The 19,541-nt window shown below is 45.0% G+C and overlaps 1 protein-coding gene across 1 annotated transcript in view; it reads left to right on the forward strand.

Moving 5' to 3' along the window:
* The window catches only part of GPR61 (G protein-coupled receptor 61), a 35,458-nt gene extending 16,139 nt beyond the window's left edge, over positions 1 to 19,319 (forward strand). The window contains exon 2 of the mRNA XM_086920390.1: positions 17,436 to 19,319. Within this exon, the coding sequence (XP_086776516.1) occupies positions 17,831 to 19,201 (1,371 nt within the window). The 5' untranslated portion in view covers positions 17,436 to 17,830 and the 3' untranslated portion in view covers positions 19,202 to 19,319. The remainder of the gene's footprint in view (positions 1 to 17,435) is intronic.
* The last annotated feature ends 222 nt before the right edge of the window (positions 19,320 to 19,541 follow it).

Genomic DNA, 19,541 nt, shown 5'->3' on the forward strand with positions numbered 1-19,541 from the left:
GACTACCATTCTTGAAACCATTGTTACACCAATACCAGTTACTACATACACACTCACTGATTCCTAGGTCTACACACACATTCACTCATTCACCCATAGAATCACTCATACATACAGTCACTCATCAATACAACACTATCATATGCACTCATACACCTATACAGACACTCACACACTGCCACTCATCCATGGAGTTACTCACACACCTAGTCAGTCATGCAAAGAATCAATCACACTTCAATTTCCTCAACTATACAGTTATACACACAACACCTTACTTATTCAAACATATACTAACACATACTTACTCTCTTATACAATCACTGATACAAGTACACAATGATCCATACAGCCAATCGCACATTCACTGGCTCTCATGTATAGTCATTTATATATGCCAACTCTCACATGCACTGTGTTTTACATATGTACTTACTTGGACATGTAGCACTGAGATATCCATTCACTCAACAACACACCCATGCACACAGTCAACCGCCCATATATCTGTTTCCACATGCACTCTTGAACTCATACACCTAGTGAATCAACTGCTCACACATCTATGCACAGAGTCACACACCTCCCAGCCACCCACACACACACTCAGTCTCCCATTCAAATACTTGGGCAACCAATCAATAACCCATATAGCCACTCATATAGCTACTGATCAACACATGTAGCAGCTTACACAACAACAGACATACTGATGCACACATTCAGACAGTTTAGTCACTAACCTATGCATTTAGTAGGACACATTTAATCACTCATACAGTCAGTCACGAACCTACTAAATCCTTCATCCAGACACTTATACATCCACTGTATGTAGGTATGTATGTATGTATATATATAAAGTCTCCATATCTAATCCTCAAGTGGGTCTCGCTTCTTTCGTTTGGAGAAGGTGTTGGACATATATATATGCTGCCTGTGCCTTAAGAAAATAAAGAACTTGCCTTGATTCTGGGACTCGTGTCGTTTTCTGGGTCTGGGGCTCCAGATTTCAGTCTTCGTGCTTTGCTGCATTTAATCTGCGGAGGGTGGTTGCCTCCGCCTCGAGTCCACTCCCCAGTAGCTGTCCGACGGTTTCAACCAGCTGTTTGCATCCAGAGAAGTGGAATTTTCCGACGGACCCTGCCTGTGGAAACCGAACACACCCTGCCTTGTAACGAGGCTCATTGAAACGCGCTGCACGCTGAAAAGTCTTCGCCATTGTGGAATTGGGCGAAAAAGCAGAGCACAACAAAGGCGCATTTCTGAGCAAAAGAAGAGTGGGGTGAGTGATTCGTATCGCATTGCCAGGTGGTGGGGAGGACTTCAGGCATACGCGAGGGTACTTCAGGCTTAAAACTCATTATTTGCCTTTTGTACACCGAGCGTTCAAATTTCTATTTACGAATATACCGGCATAATGGCAGAAACGGGAATGTCGAAAGAGACAATGAGGGGGCGTGAGGCGGCGTCATTAGAACTTTTTACCAACTTGCCGAAAATTACCCGGAAGGGAGCAACAGCGGAGGCAGGGACATCTGCATCTGCACAAAACAACAGCCCATCAATAGAAATGCAGATAAGGGCTCTTATGAAACGCTTGGAAAAAACTATGAGGAATGAAGTCACAAAGTGGTGGGAGCATAAATCCCTTTCAATGTATATTGCGGAAGGAAGAATCCCAAGGGGTTTAAGAATTCTACTTGCTCCCAGCTACGACAAGCCACACCCGGAAATGTTGAAGGAGTGGGGTCACAGTAATTTGGATGCCTCCCGGAACTTGGTCCAAATCCTTATAAAATATGCGGAAATTGACCGCTTGGAACTACTCAAAGAATTGCAAGAGATTAATGGAGAGCTGTCAAAACTAGAACCTCATGACCTCATTGTGACAATGAGAAAAGAAATTCAAGAAAAAGTGAACAAACATGAGGAGAAAATAAAAGCGCGCAAAGCGTGGAAGTTTGCGCGCAATAAAGATGACTACGAGCATGGGAAGATTTACACTTTTGCTCGTAAATTTGAAAATGCAAAACGCCTAAAAATGAGCCAGAAGTCAGCCCCTGGGAAATCATCAACGAGGGTAGAAGTGACTGCTGGTGGCTCGCGCACGGATGTGCAGGCAGATGCACAAATAAACAGTGACTCCAATTCCACATGCAGTAATAGAAGCAGCATTTATTCGGATGATGAGGCCTTGACAACGGGTGATGAGGAAGGAGGACCTCCTATGGTTTTGAATCTAGGTGAGGAGGTGGATTTTTTAGTGAATGCACGGTTACAAACGCTGCGCCCACGAAATCAGCAAAGTCAACAGAAAAAAGGGCCAGAATCAACCGCCGTCGAAAAGAGCGCCGCCAAAAACACAAGCGTAAACAACAACAACAAAAAGAAAAAGCAATGGCGCAAGAACAGAAATTAAATGACAAGACTGTTATAAACTTATCTTCGACTACCCTCACCAATGCAGAAAACCAACTTTTAAGTCTAGGCCTCACGTTTTGTCCAATAACAGACTTCAACTACACAGCCACCAGAGTGGACGTGTTTCGTTTCATTCGAAAATTGAAGCTTCGCAAATTCTTCAATATCAAGGAGGGCCCAAATATTACTGAAACAGTGGACTTGAATACAACTACACCTGTGTTACAAGCCCGTGATATCAGAGGCATGCTTACACTTCATCACCTGAGTGATGACAACAATGAACCTAATACCAGCACATCCACACAAGAGGAACTCAGGGAAGCTAACATCTCCCAAATCGGAGCGGGCTCTAGCCCATTCAAACCTACGTCAACATTTACACCCACCATGCCCAAAGATGCGATAGATGCATTCCATGATGTGGTTACAGCAGATTTGAAAAAACTTTACCATCAGGTCAAACATCGAAGAAGAACCAAGCGAGAGAACGAAAACCAATGTTGGCAACTCATGAACAAGTTGAAAAATGATCATCGCAATATTGTCTGTGGTTCAGACAAGGGAGGAAATATTGTTATATGGCCACAAGAACAGTATATAACAGAAGCCAACAGACAATTATCGGATCTGACTTGCTACATGAAGACTAATTTGAAGGAATATGATTTGGCTAGAGAGAAGTTACGCAGAATGCTCTTCAAATACAGAAGGGAGGGCCTAATCTCTATGCAAGAATTCAAATTTCTACACACCGAGCTTCCTATTATGCCCAGATTTTATTTAATCCCTAAGGTGCATAAGGGGATTTCACCGGTCCCAGGACGGCCAATCATCTCGGCAATAGACAGCATTGGTAAACATCTCGCTCAATATGTAGATTATTTTCTACAACCTCTGGTATCCAGTCTGCCAACATATATCAAGGATACGGGACATTTCCTACAGCAAATTAAAAACACCACATGGACAGAAGGCTCCCTGCTAATAACATTGGACATAGAAGCTCTTTATACGAGCATTGAGCACTCCACTGGTCTTAAAGCCCTGGAATATTTTTTAAGTACCAGACCAGCAAATTGCTATAACCACAACAAAATGTTGGTGGACTTGGTTGAGTGGAGTCTATATCACAACTTTTTTATGTTCGGGAGGGATGTGTATCTGCAACAGAGGGGGGTGGCCATGGGGGCCTGCTTTTCCCCTAGCTATGCGTGCTTGCACGTAGGCTATTGGGAGAAGCAGGTCCTCATGGGGGAACACCAGGCCATCTTTTCTGAATGTGTGAAACAGTGGGTCAGATTTATTGACGATGTGTTTTTAATCTGGAGGGGTGATGAAGCCAGTGCGTTAGATTTTATAAAAATGTTAAATACAAATGAATATAATCTAAAATTCACGCACCACATTAGTAAAACATCAGTTAATTTTTTGGATGTCAAAGTTTACCCCAAAAACAACCGGTTGGCAACCACCCTTTACAGAAAAGAAACTGCGGGCAACTCCACGTTGCACGCCAGTAGTGCCCATCCGAAGCATACCATAGACAACATTCCATATGGTGAGCTACTCAGGATTAAGAGAATCTGTAGTGTGGCAGAAGAAAGAGACAAATGTATAGAAGAATCCATCAGCAGATTTAAGGCCAGGGGATATCATGACAAAACCCTTAAAACAGCGGTCACAAAAATCCAACAAGTAACCAGGGAATCTCCTCTGTCCCAAAATAATAAGATTCTGAACGAAAAGGAACACCTTGAAAGCTCTGATATTAGGTTCCTCACAGCTTTCAGTCATCAGGACAGAAAAATAAGATCTATCCTCACGAGAAATTGGCCCATTCTGCAAACAGATGGAGTTCTAGTTGGAGATCTTCCAGCCAATCCAATCATTACGTTTAGGAGGGGACCCTCCTTACGTAGCCATGTCTCTAACCCTTTCCCAGAACTTACAACACAGCCTACCCGATTACCACCAAGAAATGGGTTTTTCAAATGTAACAGCTGTCGGGCATGTAAGTTCGGGATAAATACATGTTCATATTCTACTCCATTCAGTCCAACTCCCCTACAGATCAAGGGGAATTATAACTGTAGGACCGAATATGCAGTGTACGTCCTGACATGTACTTGCGGCCTGAGGTACATTGGAAGTACCCGACCAGCAGTTCATGCCAGGATATTACAACACTTGCGTGCAATTGTTAACAACGACAATGCTTATCCTGTCGCCAGGCATTTCAGACAAGTTCACAACAACAACTTGGAATGCTTGAATTATTTTGTGTTAACATCAGTTGCACAACCAAGAAGAGGGGGAGACAGAGATAAACTCCTGCGCCAGATGGAATCTAGGATGATATTAGAGCTTGATACTAAGGTTCCTAATGGGCTTAACACCACGGAGGATCTCTATCATTTTCTTTAATTGATTTGTCAGTTTTCATTCATTTGTCAAATGTCACACCTATTATTGACCTATGTGTAGTCTCTCACCTTATGGTTGTGCTGTTATTAGTTCTTTGGCTTCGTTTTTCCCTCCTTTGTGACCCTCACTTTTTCCCTTCATTGTCAATTCCAGTCTATCTCTTTTTCCTTCCCTTTTTTTATTCATATCTTGCACTGGGGTTCACTCAAATTGAAATGGATTAGTTTATGTTCCATCTTGAGTTTAACACATGGCACTATGGTGTTATCAGCACATTTAGAACATTTGACATAGAGATCTACCAGACGGGGTGTTAATCAATGAGAGTAATAGGGCTGCCATCGCTGTTTGATGTCCCTTGCAATTTAATTAGGACGAACAGGGCTGCCATCATTTTAAGATGTCCCTGCAGGATTGATAATGTGCTTTCTTTGGTCTTTACGGTTTTTGTATTTATATTGCGAATTTGTACAGAGTATATATGTTTACAGATCTTGCTTCTTTTAATATGTATATAGGGTATAACATTTTTATGATATAACAATTAATTTTGTATTGAAAGTTTTTAAGTATTTATACTTTTATAATTAAAAATGCCTATTTTGCATAAGAGGTAAAGATTTATGTTTTGCACAATATAGCACCTTGCACTTTGCACTTTATAAGACAGACTGTTCTGGACCATATTTATGCATTTATGCAGATACAATCCTGTGTTAAATCAGCCACATTGTAAATGAATTATCAAATTGATTTTTGTGTATTCAAAACAAAAGGATTATTCAAGATAACAGCCATACTCTCTAAGATGTACAACCTAAACCGTAATAGTAACTCTTCTATGTTTAGTACTATCACATGGTGTGCACTAGCAATTTAAAAAAACCAGGCATGTAGGGTAATCTGTGACTGTGAACAAGGGCAACCGCCCGAAACGCGTCAGTCTCGTATGCTGCCTGTGCCTTAAGAAAATAAAGAACTTGCCTTGATTCTGGGACTCGTGTCGTTTTCTGGGTCTGGGGCTCCAGATTTCAGTCTTCGTGCTTTGCTGCGCATATATATATATATATATATATATATATATATATATATATATATATATATATATATTCACAGAAAAAACCATAGGTTTTAGGCCATATATAGTTAGGAATTTGCATTTACAAAACCTTGAAAATTCACTGAAAAAACCATTGGTTATAGACCATATATAGTTAGGGATCATTTGAGATGTCATCAGTGATGTCATCAGTGATGTCACTAACCATGTCATGAATGATGTAATATGTGACATCATCAGCAGTGGATTGCGGGTGCGCGATATATAGTTAGTGCAACTAACTATATATGCGAATTTCAATGGTTTTGTGTGAGTAAAATAAGGTTTTGAAAAGGCTAATCCCTAACTATATATGGTCTATAACCAATGGTTTTTTCAGTGAATTTTCAAGGTTTTGTAAATGCAAATTCCTAACTATATATGGCCTAAAACCTATGTTTTTTTCTGTGAATTTCAATGGTTTTTTAATAGCAAACATCAAAAGCTGTCAAATGTCAAGTACGTGATAGGTAAAAACTTTTTCGTGTTTATGCACGCTGATGTGCTTTGAACGCTGCCCCCCCCTCTTTTCTCTTAGTAGTACTCTCTCTTTGCAGATAGTGAAGAGTAGTTAACGCAGGCCTTTACCCCCGTTGTAATCCGTCGTGCCTGCTTGTCTCTCCATTTGATTGATTGTTATCCAAGCATTTACTGTTTTACAATTGATTCTCTTTGGTTCATTCTCTATTTACAAACAAGCACAAAGTCGCAATACTCTGTTTAGTCTTTGCAGATAGTGAAAAATCGTGTAAAAAAATAAAATTAATCGAGCAAAATCAGTAGGCCACTAATTGGATCTCTTTTTGACCTCGCTAAAATAGAAATATTAGGAACAACCCTTCATGAGAAATACGAAAATAGTGAGATGAACTGAGCTCCACACCATGAGGGCTGCAAGACAGCTCGGCTCCGTCACCCACCCCGCCCAAAATAACGACAAACCCTATGCAAATATTAAAAATAAATACAACACACCAGCAAAGAAACAGGGTAAAACATTTTAATAAATAACTATTTACATAACTATTTTATACTTTTTATTGCCCGATCCGGCTAGCTCAATCGATCGAGCATGAAACTCATGCACTCTGATAGCAAGCGTTGCTACTGATGCTATGCAGACCAAAACTGGTTTTCAGTTTGTACATTTTTCTAGATTTTTCCATCCAAGGTTGGTTGAGTTTGTAGAACGATGGCTTCAGATTTTCAACATACGGTGTGGTGGCGCGGACTGGGAGGGGGCGGTTCGCTCCTGCCCCCTCCCCAAGTAAGATTTTCATACGTGAAAGTACGTTAATGGTTTTGGTCCCTGAGTTGCTTCGATGTCACTGCCATTCTCAAATGGCATAAGTTCTGGATGTTGGGTGCCATAGTTCAGAGTTCTGAGCAGCGCTTGTAACACTGTCTGAAGCTTATTTCCACCTACTGCATCTTCACTATTCTCAAAGTAAGTGAGGGTCGTTTGTGGACCTGACTGCATTTGAAAACAATGTGATATGGTACCTCCCTAAACCGCTTGACGGAGGCCCCCGAGGGGCGGTGTGATGGCACGGACTCGGAGAAGACGCTTGGCTCCGACCCCCTCCCCAAGTCTTATAGCACCGGTTTAGACTGAGATCGCCCCCGACATAGGCGGCCGGCTCCCGGGGTCCGGCGGAACTTTTTGCCTTTTGATGACTCTTCTATTCTGGACCTTGTCCCACAATCCGTTTGACCTGAAGACACGCTGTAGTGGGGCGCCCCTTTACCGTTTTAGTTGCCATTCCGCCCGCATTTGCTACACTGTGCCTCTTCCGCCATTCAGCTGTTTACCGACCGCTCTTGCGACTACAGCGTCTCGCTCACCATGTAGTTGAGTTGCTCCCGCTCTTGCGATGCAACGATAAGCGACTGCCACAGGACTCTCAAAATGGCGGCCGGCTCTTCAGATTTGGGCGTGGTCCACTAAAATGGCCCTGGGACACCTTGGAACTCGGACGCTTCCCTGAAAGGGCTTGAGTCCCATTCTCGAAAGCGTCCCCTCAGCCGTGAAGATTCTACAAAAGTCTTGGGGGCCCCCGACTCCCGCAGGCTTCTGGTGGGGAGCGGCTGCCATGTTTGCTCGTGGAATGGCCACGACGGACCTACGAGATGGTAGTGCTCTCATGCTGACGCCAGCTTTAGTCTGAAACATCCAGAAACACTGTAGACTACCAATTCGATCAGTTCCGGTATAGCCCCAACATGACCCGGTAGAGAAGAACTTGCCCTCCCCTCTTTGACTGATGGTTCTTGTTGCCTGTCCCCTCTGTTGTCATTTAACAGAACTTTTTGGACTGATGAAAGGGGTTGTGTTCCGAACGCTGGTTGGTGGAGACATTTTGACTATATTCTTGACCTACGTTGTCGCGTAATGCGTTATATGACACGCCGCGTTAGCGCACCCGGAAGTGATCCGGGGCGCGGCGCGCAGCGCGTAACGTAAGCATAACAGGTCATGTGACTTGTTAATAAAACTTTTTATTGGTTCATTTTACTTTTGTTATTTTAATAATGAAAAGCTTGGTCATATGACCTAAAAAATACGCTTTTTATTGATTTCGAACTTTTTTTTTTAAACATATATATTATAATATTCCAGGCTAATGTACTTTCCCGGAAAATTTACAACTGTCCTGCAAGTAAAATATATTCATTTTTCGAGAAAAAGGGTGTTTCTTCGTTCCATGACGGAGCCGTTGAGTAAAAGAGACTCGGCCTGCTGTCTTAGTCGCCGATACGCCTGATTATCAGATTCTTATCGATCACTTTATGTTGCAGGAGTGGAAAACACAACTGCCCTTGACCATTTATCTTTACTGCGTTCCTACGTATTATACCTTTTATCCGTCATGTAATTGGACTGCTTTATTTCACTTGCCTTTTACTGATTCGAAAACAGTGACTAAAAGTAAAAACTTTACCAATGTAAATACTACTACCATGTTTTGTTTTAAAAACCTTTATTGTGAAAATGTCAGTATACAAATACGGGCCTATAACCACGTGGGCCGGCCACGGAGCAAACTGAAATCGTATATGATGAGGAGACATTTACATTATAGAGGAACGTAACGAGCGGGCCATTAGGTTGCAAGAACTAAGGTGTCTAACAGTTGCGGAATCGGTGGACGTACATTTTGTAATTAAATTACGACAGGGCCACTTACAAAAAAATCATCTAGATATACATTTGCGGGCAAGTACCATGGGTGACGGTAATTCGAACTTTCAATACTACAGTAATCAATAACACATCAGAACTTAATATCAATAGGGATGTCAAAATATTCAATCAATTCTCGTCCCCGCCCGCCATGAGCATCAAAACTGCATTCATATCTCGTGATATCAAAGTTGTTCAACCAGTACACAACAAGGAGTTACGAGTCCCATTTATACCGGCGCCATTTTGGGCGAGGCCGGGCAGGTCCAAGATATAGTCAAAATGTCTCCACCAACCATCGCCCAGACCAGAACCCATTTCGGCCCTTTATGCTACAAGATGGTGTCTTCCATTCAGAAAATATTGTTGGCAGCATTTTGAAAGGAAAGATAAACAGCCGTTCTCCTAGTGAGTCTCACATTGTTACATTTAGGAAGAATGTTGAAGAGTAGTATGTGGAAAATCTGAAGCCATTTTTCTACAAACTCTCAATCAGCCTTGGATGGAAAAAAAAATCCTGAAGAATGTACAAACTGAAAACCAATTTTTGTCTGTATAGCATCAACAGCAACGCTTGAGTCAGCTTTGTGTGAAGCCGCCATTTTGATTCAATCAATAACGTCCCCCTGCACACATTCAGGGACCTGGTCGTGTCTTCAGTTGAAACGGATTGTGGGACAAGAAGCAAAAAGGAAAAGGAAAAAAGTTCCGCCGGACCTCGGGAGCCGGCCGCCTATGTCATGTGCGATCTTTGGCCACACCAGGGCAATAGTGAAGCTGCAGCAGGTGCAAATAAGCTTCAGACAGTCTTACAAGCACTGCTCAGAACTCTCAACTATGGCACTCAACATCCAGGACTTGCCATTCGGATCTTGGCGCCTTGTGCTGGTTCCGACCTATTCACACATCGGTCCACTACTGACATCACCTCATAAGCCAACGGGGCACCCCACGCCGACTTTCGGCGCAGCATTGTAGGATGGCCACACCAGTGCGGCAACTTGCTGGACACCACCTCGGTGCCATCCGGATCTCGGCGCGTTTGAGTCACTGTACCGCAAGAGCGGGAGAAACTCAGCTGGACACGCCGTCTTTCGGCGCAGCATTGTAGGATGGCCACACCAGTGCGGCAATTTGCTGGACACCACCTCGGTGCCATCCGGATATCTGCGCGTTCGAGTCACTGTACCGCAAGAGTGACCGCAACTCAGCTGGACACGCCGTCTTTTGGCGCAGCATTGTAGGATGGCCACACCAGTGCGGCAATTTGCTGGACACCACCTCGGTGCCATCCGGATCTCGGCGCGTTGTGCTGCCTTCGGCCTACTGTAGCCGCAAGTGCGTACGCAACTCAGTTGGACGGCGAGTGAAAAGATAAGGGGCGCCCCACTGCAGCCGAGGAGCCTCCATCTTGGGGGAGACGCACAGCCCCCACTGACTGACGCGACCTCACAGGCCAATGGGGCGCCCCACGCCGATTTTCGGCGCGGCATTGTAGGATAGCCACACCAGTGCAGCAACTTGCTGGACACTAACTCGGTGCCATCCGGATCTCGGCGCGTTGTGCTGCCTTCGGCCTATTCGCACATCGGTCCGCTACTGACGCCGCCTCACGTACCAACGGATTTTCTACGCTTTTTGTAGCCCTATGCCGCATAACAGGTCATGTGACTTGTTTATAAAACTTTTCATTGGTTCATTTTACTTTTGGTTTCCTAAAGATGGAAGGCTTGGTCATATGACCTAAAAATAACACTTTTCATTGGTTTAGAACATTTTTTTTCCCAAACGATGAAAGCCCCACCTTGTTTCTGGATGTTTCAGACTGAAGCTGGCGTCAGCATGAGAGCACCACCATCTCGTGGCTCCGTCGTGGTCATTCCGCGAGCAATCATGGCAGCCGCTCCCCACCGGAAGCCTGCAGGAGTCGAGGGCCCCCAAGACTTTTGTAGAATCTTCACGGCTGAGGGGACGCTTTCGAGAATGGAGCCCAAGCCCTAGCAGGCAAGCGTCCGAGTTCCAAGGTGTCCCAGGGCCATTTTAGTGGACCAGGTCCAAAACCGAAGAGCCGGCCGCCATTTTGAGAGTCCTGTGGCAGCCGCCTATCGCTGCACTGCAAGAGTGGGCGGAAGTCAACTACATGGTGAGCGAGACGCTGTAGCCGCAAGAGCGGGCGCAACTCAGCTGGATGGCCGCCACCTGGGGAGGCCCGTTCACGCCGCCTCCCCCCCCCCCGGGCCGCCCCACGCCAATTTTCGGAGCAGCATTGTAGGATACCAAAACCAGTGCGGCAGTTTACTGGACATCACCTGGGTGCCATCCACATCTCAGCGCGTTCTGCTGCCTTGGGACTATTCGCACTTCAGACCGCTACTGACGAGGCCTCCCCCCGCACCACCCGGGACGCCCCACGCTGTTTTTCTGAGCTGCATTGTAGGAAACCAAAAACCAGTGCGACACCCAGGCGACATCACCTGGGTGCCGTCCAGAACTCAGCACGTTGTGCTGCCTTGGGACTATTCGCACAAAAGACAGCTTCTGACCATTGTTGCTTTTTTTTGTCAAAAAATGTTTAAATGTATTTACAGTTTTTGTTGCGTTCGTTATATTTAAAAGTTAATAAAGTTTTATAATTCTACTTTGTTGGAGTGCTATATATTTTTAAAAAATCGGGTGAATGGGACCTTGAATCGGGTTATTGTCATGTGTGGGCTTTGCAAGTGTACTGCTACAGGATCGGACATTTCAAACTCAAATGCACGTTCTTTTTCTTACCTTTCCGAAGCATGGAGCGCAATAGCAGGCAGAGAAAGGGTGATGCAAGTGTTGAACACTGCCTGGCCTGGCAAGTTGCTGGCAGTGCCCCCCCCCCCTTGCCCGCTCCTGAAAGAGGCCACACACACACCGCCGCCCCGAGTACTTCACAGATCTTTAAAAGACCATGCGCTTGTTCATGAGGCTTAAATGGTTTATCAGCCCTTCTAGAACCCCTGCATCGACCCTCTGACGTTTCCTGGAAGAATTACCACGTAACACAATACCAAGCCCTGTCACCTGAAACCCCCGAGGAATCGTGGGGCATATTATCAAGGGGGTTTATCTCCGCTTTTTTGGCTTTAAAAGCCAAGAAAGCGGAGATAAATTATCTCTCTATTACCAAGCTGTCGCTAACACCAGTTAGTGACAGCTAAAAGGAGATAGCGACCATCTTGGGCCCCGCTTTGCATGTCAGTGATATTTATCACTAATGACATGCAAAGTGGGCGTGCCAAGATGTTAGCGACTGGAAACAGTCCCTAACATCGCTATCTCCTATAACCAACTTTTGGAGATATTCGCGCTAAGCGCGAATATCTCCAAAAGCTAACACCTGCCCTGAGCAGTTCTTAGCCATGTTATCCAATGGGAGGTGGATAACATGGCTAAGAGCATTTGCTCGATAATGCATGAATATCGCTGACTTTTCAGCGATATTCATGCATTGCGGCCGTTTTTTATCGCATTTGCGATAAAATAGCAAGCTAATAGCAAGGTTTATCTGCGATAAAAATCGCCGATGTGCGGCGATAATTTTTGTCTCTAAACAAGTTAAAGACAAAAATGATCGCTAGTTGTTGATAATATGCCCCCGGGTTTTTGCTTGCAGAAATCGGGAGGCGGGAGACTAGCACTGAAATCAGTAGTCTCACGCCTGAATCGGGAGGGTTGGCATGTCTGGATTCTCTACAGCTGGGGCCATAAACTATATCCGCAGGGCTAGGTGATAGCCTGGGACCGGCCTGGCATCTAAAATGGCTGCTGTGCACGACAAAATTGTGGCATTGGAAAAAAGGCAAGATGGCGCAGACAATGTTTATCAATAAGGATTCATTTATAACAAAATATTTTATCGCACTGACAAATTGGCGGTCAACACTTCCTGATTTCCATCGAATCGAACGTTAACAGACGTCACGCAGCAAAAAAAAAAAAAAGCTCACGCACAGCCGCTGGAAGACATGTATCAACATATATGAGCCTCCTCAGCCACCCTCAGAAAACATAAGGGATCAGGATACGTCTCCCGCACCCCCTTATACCTAGTAATTTAATTAAAACAAAACACAAAATGGCGAATTCCCGTTTCGCTACCAGTTTGCGGCCCGGGAAGCGCTTCTACCGTGAAAAATCAAATTTTTTTTTCTTCCCCACAGGACCCTTTAATAACCCCAACATCATTCCTAGGGGGTCAAGAGGGGAATACCTTGCCCCCTTTCATTAAATTCCCCCTTCGTTTTTCACCTCTTCTTCTCTCTCGATCCTACCGAGAGACAAGATGGCGCACGCACAGCCGCTGGAAGACATATATCAACATATATGAGCCTCCTCAGCCACCATCAGAAAACATAAGGGATTAGGATACGTCTCCCGCACCCCCTTATACCTAGTAATTTAATTAAAACGAAGCACAAAATGGCGAATTCCCGTTTCGCTACCAGTTTGCGGCCCAGTTCGCGGCCCGTGAAGCGCTTCTACCGTGAAAAATAATTTTTTTTTATTTTCCCCACGGGACCCTTTAATAACCCCAACAACATTCCTAGGGGGTCAAGAGGGGTATACCTTGCCCCCTTTCATTAAATTCCCCCTTCGTTTTTCACCTCTTCTTCTCTCTCGATCCTACCGAGAGATAAGATGGCGGCCGCTCCGGACTGTTTAGAATGTTGACAGACACCGGGGAGCCAATCAGCTTCGCATCGCAAAGTTCCGTTTCGCAAAAAGTAAAACGTCAGGTAGGATTGAGGCAATGCTGCCCTGATGGAAGTAAGACATTGCAGAGACCAGCCAGCCATTCTTGCAAACATCCATCAGAAGACAAGACTCGTCCTGCCCATTAATAAACATCATGAGGCACAGCGTTTCTTTTTTTATTTTTTATTTAACACCATCATATAGATAAATACAAATATAATTCATGAGGAAATTCGGCCGAAAATACATACAATAAAATATTATGCAATGGGACCGTGGGGATTCAGATGCCATCACTTTAAAAGCAACAATTGATATCATACGACATAAAGTGCAAACAATCATGATTAAATTATAGCTGTGGCATACAGCCCCGTCTTTTTTCCAGCTATCAATCGGGGCTTAAATGCATCTGCCTCACTTTCTAGCCCTATGGCCCGTCCTTTCATACACCCCGTTTTCTAGATTAAAAATAGATAACAGCCTCACAAGCCATTGTTGAAACGATGGGGTGAGAGGATCCAACCAAGCTGAGAATATACAAATTCTAACCACTGCCATGGCCAAAAACAAAAAATATTGATATGTCCCGATTGTTCCATCACTACTGACCCCTAACAACATTAATTCTGGGGTTAGGGTTACTTTTATTTTCAGGGATTGATCTAAAAAACAATCTTTATCCCTCTTCAGGGTTTCTAGCAGGGGACATGTTGAGAACATATGTATTTGATCTGCTTCTGTGCTGTTGCAAAGAGGACAACTGACCCCCGCTTGACCTCCCTATTGGTCTATCTTGGGCGGGGTGTAATACAACGATAAATTGTTTTATAATGTTGTGATTGTAACCCTGCAGAGCACAGAATACACTTCCCTAGCTCCAGAGAGACTAAAAAACTGCCACAGCTTGTACCTAACTTTTGTTTCCATTTCTCCACTTGCTTCTCTAGATCGTCGTGCTTCAGTTGGGTCAGTCCCCCCATCTATATGGTTGATGGTATATCCCTTGTAATCCCTACCCACCTCCATAATAGAGGGTTTACTAAATCCCTTTGCCCCCCTTTCTTCTAAGCGAGAAAGCTCCGTATTTGCAAATGCTTAAAAAGTATTTCCTATCAGTCCCATAATTAGCTTGACCCTCCGCATCCATAAGGTCCACAATCCTCCGGATTCCCAAATCCTCCCAGCGTAACATAACTGTATCTTGAAAATTTACAGGAAGTGCTTGGATCCTGACAGTCAGCGTTTCTAATGTACCCCTGCCCGCTCCTAACCATCATGAGACACAGCATTTCTAATGCACCCCTGCCCTGCTGTGACCACCATACTAGTTAGAGTGGGCTAGGAGGGATTATTTCTCAGAAGCGAGAAGTGTAGCGGCGTATGTTTGGGTGGAACAGCAGCTCTCTGTTCTTCCTCCTTTGGTGAGCGTGTAATGAGTAACCCTGGGTGTAGGACTACGCTACGCTTGCGGAGCGTGCGTAGTTTGCGCTACAATGCGCTACACAAATTGTACTTAGCACTGTACATAAACGCGTAGCATAGCCGGCATTTTTTGCTTGCTCGCGGTCCTCAATGTCAAGTTGGCGACCGCGAGCGAGCAAAATCAACATCCTGGCGAGACTTTTTCCTCGTTCGCGATCAGCAACATCAAATTGCCGATCGCAAGCGTGGAAAATATACCTTCCGGCGAGATTCTCAACGCGGGGAGGTCAGGTTTCTCATTGCGAGTGGTCACGTATGCTCGCAACCGCTCGCGATGAGAAACTACCAGTCCGCACTGAGAATGCTGCAGCTCGAGTACAAATCTACTCAAGCGGCAGAAAACGACCGCTTGCACTGTGCAAGATGCCGTTTGCAATGATTGCACAGTGCAGACAAGCATACAGCACTGTGAAATAATTGCGAACAGCATTTTTCATACCGCACTACGCAGTTCTTGTAGCTCGCTTAGTGCGAAGTGCACTTCGCGTAGTGCTACTATGCAAACTACGCCCGGGGTTAGTAATGAGTCGCTAAGAGTCTTACAAAGGCTTGTGCAGAAGCAAGCCATCGTGTCACTGGGTCCTGGGCTTGCTAGGCACCCTCTCATTTTGTGAGGTTTATAGACTGGAGAAAGTGTCCCAGGACAGAGAAAGGTTTCCTTGTGAAAAGCCACAATTTAGGTGTTGGTCGGTGGTCAACCCTAAATGACCCTTTACATTTGTGAGAACTCCAGGTGCTTACTTCAATGCATTCAATTCCTTGCTTTTGGGGTTTGTGAATTGAACTGGCTGTAGTTGATAAGTACCCAAAGAGTGCCTGGTTGTCCGTCAGCCTTTTCAAGGCTCCAAGCAGGGAGACTAGGTTATGCCAAGCACATTATTCAAGACTCATGACAATGTCAGGTGAAGGCTCTTAGGTGTACCCAGTCAATTTGCCGCTACATGGGAAAAACATGGGGACCCTTTTCGAACTCTCAGCATTCAGCTGCTACATTAACTTGAATTCAAATCCCCTCCTTTTGTGATGTTTATACACCAGTTTTAGCTATTTAAAGATACAGTAACATTATGAAGTAAATGTATGGGCCGATTCACACTTTCCACGCAATCGTCAATGCAGTCCTCCTGATTGTCGGTGTAGATCATTTCCCCTATGCTCTATCACTGGACTCCGGATGGAAGCACATTACCCAGTCAAACTCTGATGAATGCACAGAACCTTAAAACACAAGGGGCAGGGTTTTTACATATTACTGACCGTGCTCACTTGTTCATGTTTCAGTGCCACATTTACAAGAAATCATAAACTCCATCAGTGCCTTGGTCAGATCTCCATACTTTATTGTCCGGCCTTGGTCTCAGGCAAAAATGTAAGGGCAAACCATCTTTACGCCATCCGGATTGAAGTAGGGCATGATAGAGATGGGGCGGGGAGGAACAGGTCTTTCCCCTGAGTTTTAAATCAATAGATGGAAAGATCACTGGCCACCTGATGGACATACCCATCTCTGGGTCCATATCTTCACGTAAAACAGATCCTCTCGCGCAAGCGTTTCTCTGCCCAGTTGCTGTGGCCTTCTGGAAAGAAGTGGATGTAATGATGGAGTCGAGGAAGCAGCTTTGCAATCCTGCTGTCATCTCGCTGGAGTACTGCAGAGTAGTTAGCAAATGCTCTGTGAAGAAAGCAAGTGAACAAACATTTTCAATTTGTTTTAAAGATGTCTATGGGTAACATTAGTATAGAGTTTGTGCTACTTCATCGCATTGCTGAGTGGTTGGTGTGGTTCTAAGCAGCTGATTTCCTCCGTATGGAACAGGGACTACTCAGACCTAGAAGAGATTAGTTGTCAGAGGCCATTCAGGATGACTGCCTTTACAGCAGATCTTCCTTGAAAAGTATCTTGAATCTACTGGCGTTCCAGGGAATCTGACATGCTGGCTGTAAGCAGATGGAGGTTAGTTATTTATGTGGGTTGTCAAAGGTAGATGAATGACAGTAACTATTAGCATGGGAATAGAGCAGAGAAGGTTATCTGAGGTTTTGGCTATGCTCTGATTACCCACTAACACGCTTTTCTTTTTTTTTTAGAGTCCTACTCCTCGTCTGGAAAAGATGAACATGTGAAAACCTTTGGCTGCTAACAAAGGCCAACCTTCCAAGAGTCTGTCTTCTACACATGATAAACCACAAGCAAATGCAGACCTCTTACATCACTCTGGATGCTTCCTCGGAGGTCCAAAGCAAAAGCAAGAACGACTGGGAGCAGAAACCATGGAGGAGTTGTTACAGAGCTTTTTGAAAAGTGACTGGAGGGGCAGACCTCGCTAAAAGGATGTGATGAAAGCGATTATGATTCCGCTACTTTTACCTCTTGTTCTACTTCATAGTTTGCACAATTCTCTCTGAGTCTCCTCTGCGAACCTGAATAGGATGGGTGATGGGCCCGTGAAGAGACGAGCTGTGGGGTTCTCAATCAAGCTTCTATGGAGCCCTCACTTCCCACCCAAGGGATGTGGAACTCCTCTAGACCTGGAAGATCCTACCAAAAGCCTCCAAGTTCTATGCACTCCAACTCCACCCTGGGGGCCGGGGAACGGGATGTGGCATCTGAGTTTGTTGGCCTCTTCTTCATGCTCCTGGTTGACCTGGTGGCCATTGCTGGCAACGTAGCAGTTATGGCAGTCATCATCAGGACCCCAGCGCTGAGGAAGTTTGTTTTTGTTTTCCATCTATGTCTGGTGGACCTCTTGGCTGCCTTGACCCTCATGCCGCTTGCCATGCTATCCACCTGCAACCTTTTTGACAACACCATACTTGGGGATGCCATGTGCAGGGTGTATCTCTTCCTGAGTGTTTGCTTCATCAGCATGTCCATCCTGTCTATCTCGGCTATTAACATTGAACGATACTACTATGTGGTCCATCCGATGAGGTACGAGGTCAAGATGACAGTGGGTCTAGTAGTGTCTGTCTTAGTTGGCGTGTGGATTAAATCTGTTATCATGTCTCTGATCCCCATTCTGACTTTCAGTTCCCAAGAACTCCTCCTCGCCTCAGCTGAGCATGAGGGCCGCCACCACTGCTCTCTGCAGTGGAGCAGGAGCACTTCACGCAAGAGCTTCATCATTTTCTTCTCTGTTTTCTACTTCCTTCTTCCCATCATGATCATATTTGTTGTCTACTGCAACATGTTTAAAGTAGCTAGAGTGGCTGCCCTACATCACGGGCCACTGCCTACATGGATGGACACCCCACGCCGAAGGTCTGAGTCTCTGAGTAGCAGGTCTACTATGGTGACCAGCTCAGGGGCTCCGAGGACTACTCCTCAGAGGATGTTTGGTGGTGGGAAGGCGGCCGTCATCCTTGTAGCTGTGGGTGGACAATTCCTCTTCTGCTGGATGCCATATTTTTCATTCCATCTTTACTCTGCACTGAGCTCTCAGTCCTTTCATGGAGGACAGGTGGAGGTGGTGGTGACGTGGATTGGGTATCTGTGCTTCACTTCCAACCCCTTCTTTTATGGGTGCTTAAACAGACAGATTCGTGGAGAACTTAGCAAGCACCTAAGCTGCTTCTTCAAGAGGACACCAGAGGAAGACCTAAGGTTGCCTAGCCGGGATGGCTCCATCGAAGAGAACTTCCTTCAGTTCCTCCAGGGTACGGGCTGTGACGGTGACACCAGGAACGTTCACACCAACCCTAGCCCAAAGAGGGAACACCCCACCATTGACTTCCGAATCCCTGGGCAGATTGCAGAAGAAACATCTGAGTTTCTTGACCACCAGATGAATAACAACATAACTGCCTCCCAGAACTTTGTACGGACGGTGCGCTCCCCAAAAACTGAACGGTGACAATCCTTGCACTCGACAATCTCATAGACTGATGTGTGATAATGCAGAAGGCAGCAGTGATGCTGTCCATTTCTTTCCTTAGGAATCTCTCTCTTGACCATAATACAGTATTTGTCCCACATATGAGGGAAATGTCTCTTTCTTATTCTTTGCGTCACATATTTGTTTAGAAAAATGATGTCTCTGATGCTCCTGGGAGATTGTGGGAAGTCTCCGAGGAAGGTTCAGCATTGTGGAAGAGGTTGAGAAGCCTTTGAGTTTGGATTAGCATCCTGTGAGAGACTGAAAGGGTCTTAGGTAAAAGTCAACCTTCTGAGAAAATTGGGGAAAGTCCTCAGTG

This window comes from Lissotriton vulgaris, chromosome 5, assembly GCF_964263255.1.
Source record: "Lissotriton vulgaris chromosome 5, aLisVul1.2, whole genome shotgun sequence".
In the NCBI taxonomy this organism is placed as follows: domain Eukaryota; kingdom Metazoa; phylum Chordata; class Amphibia; order Caudata; family Salamandridae; genus Lissotriton; species Lissotriton vulgaris.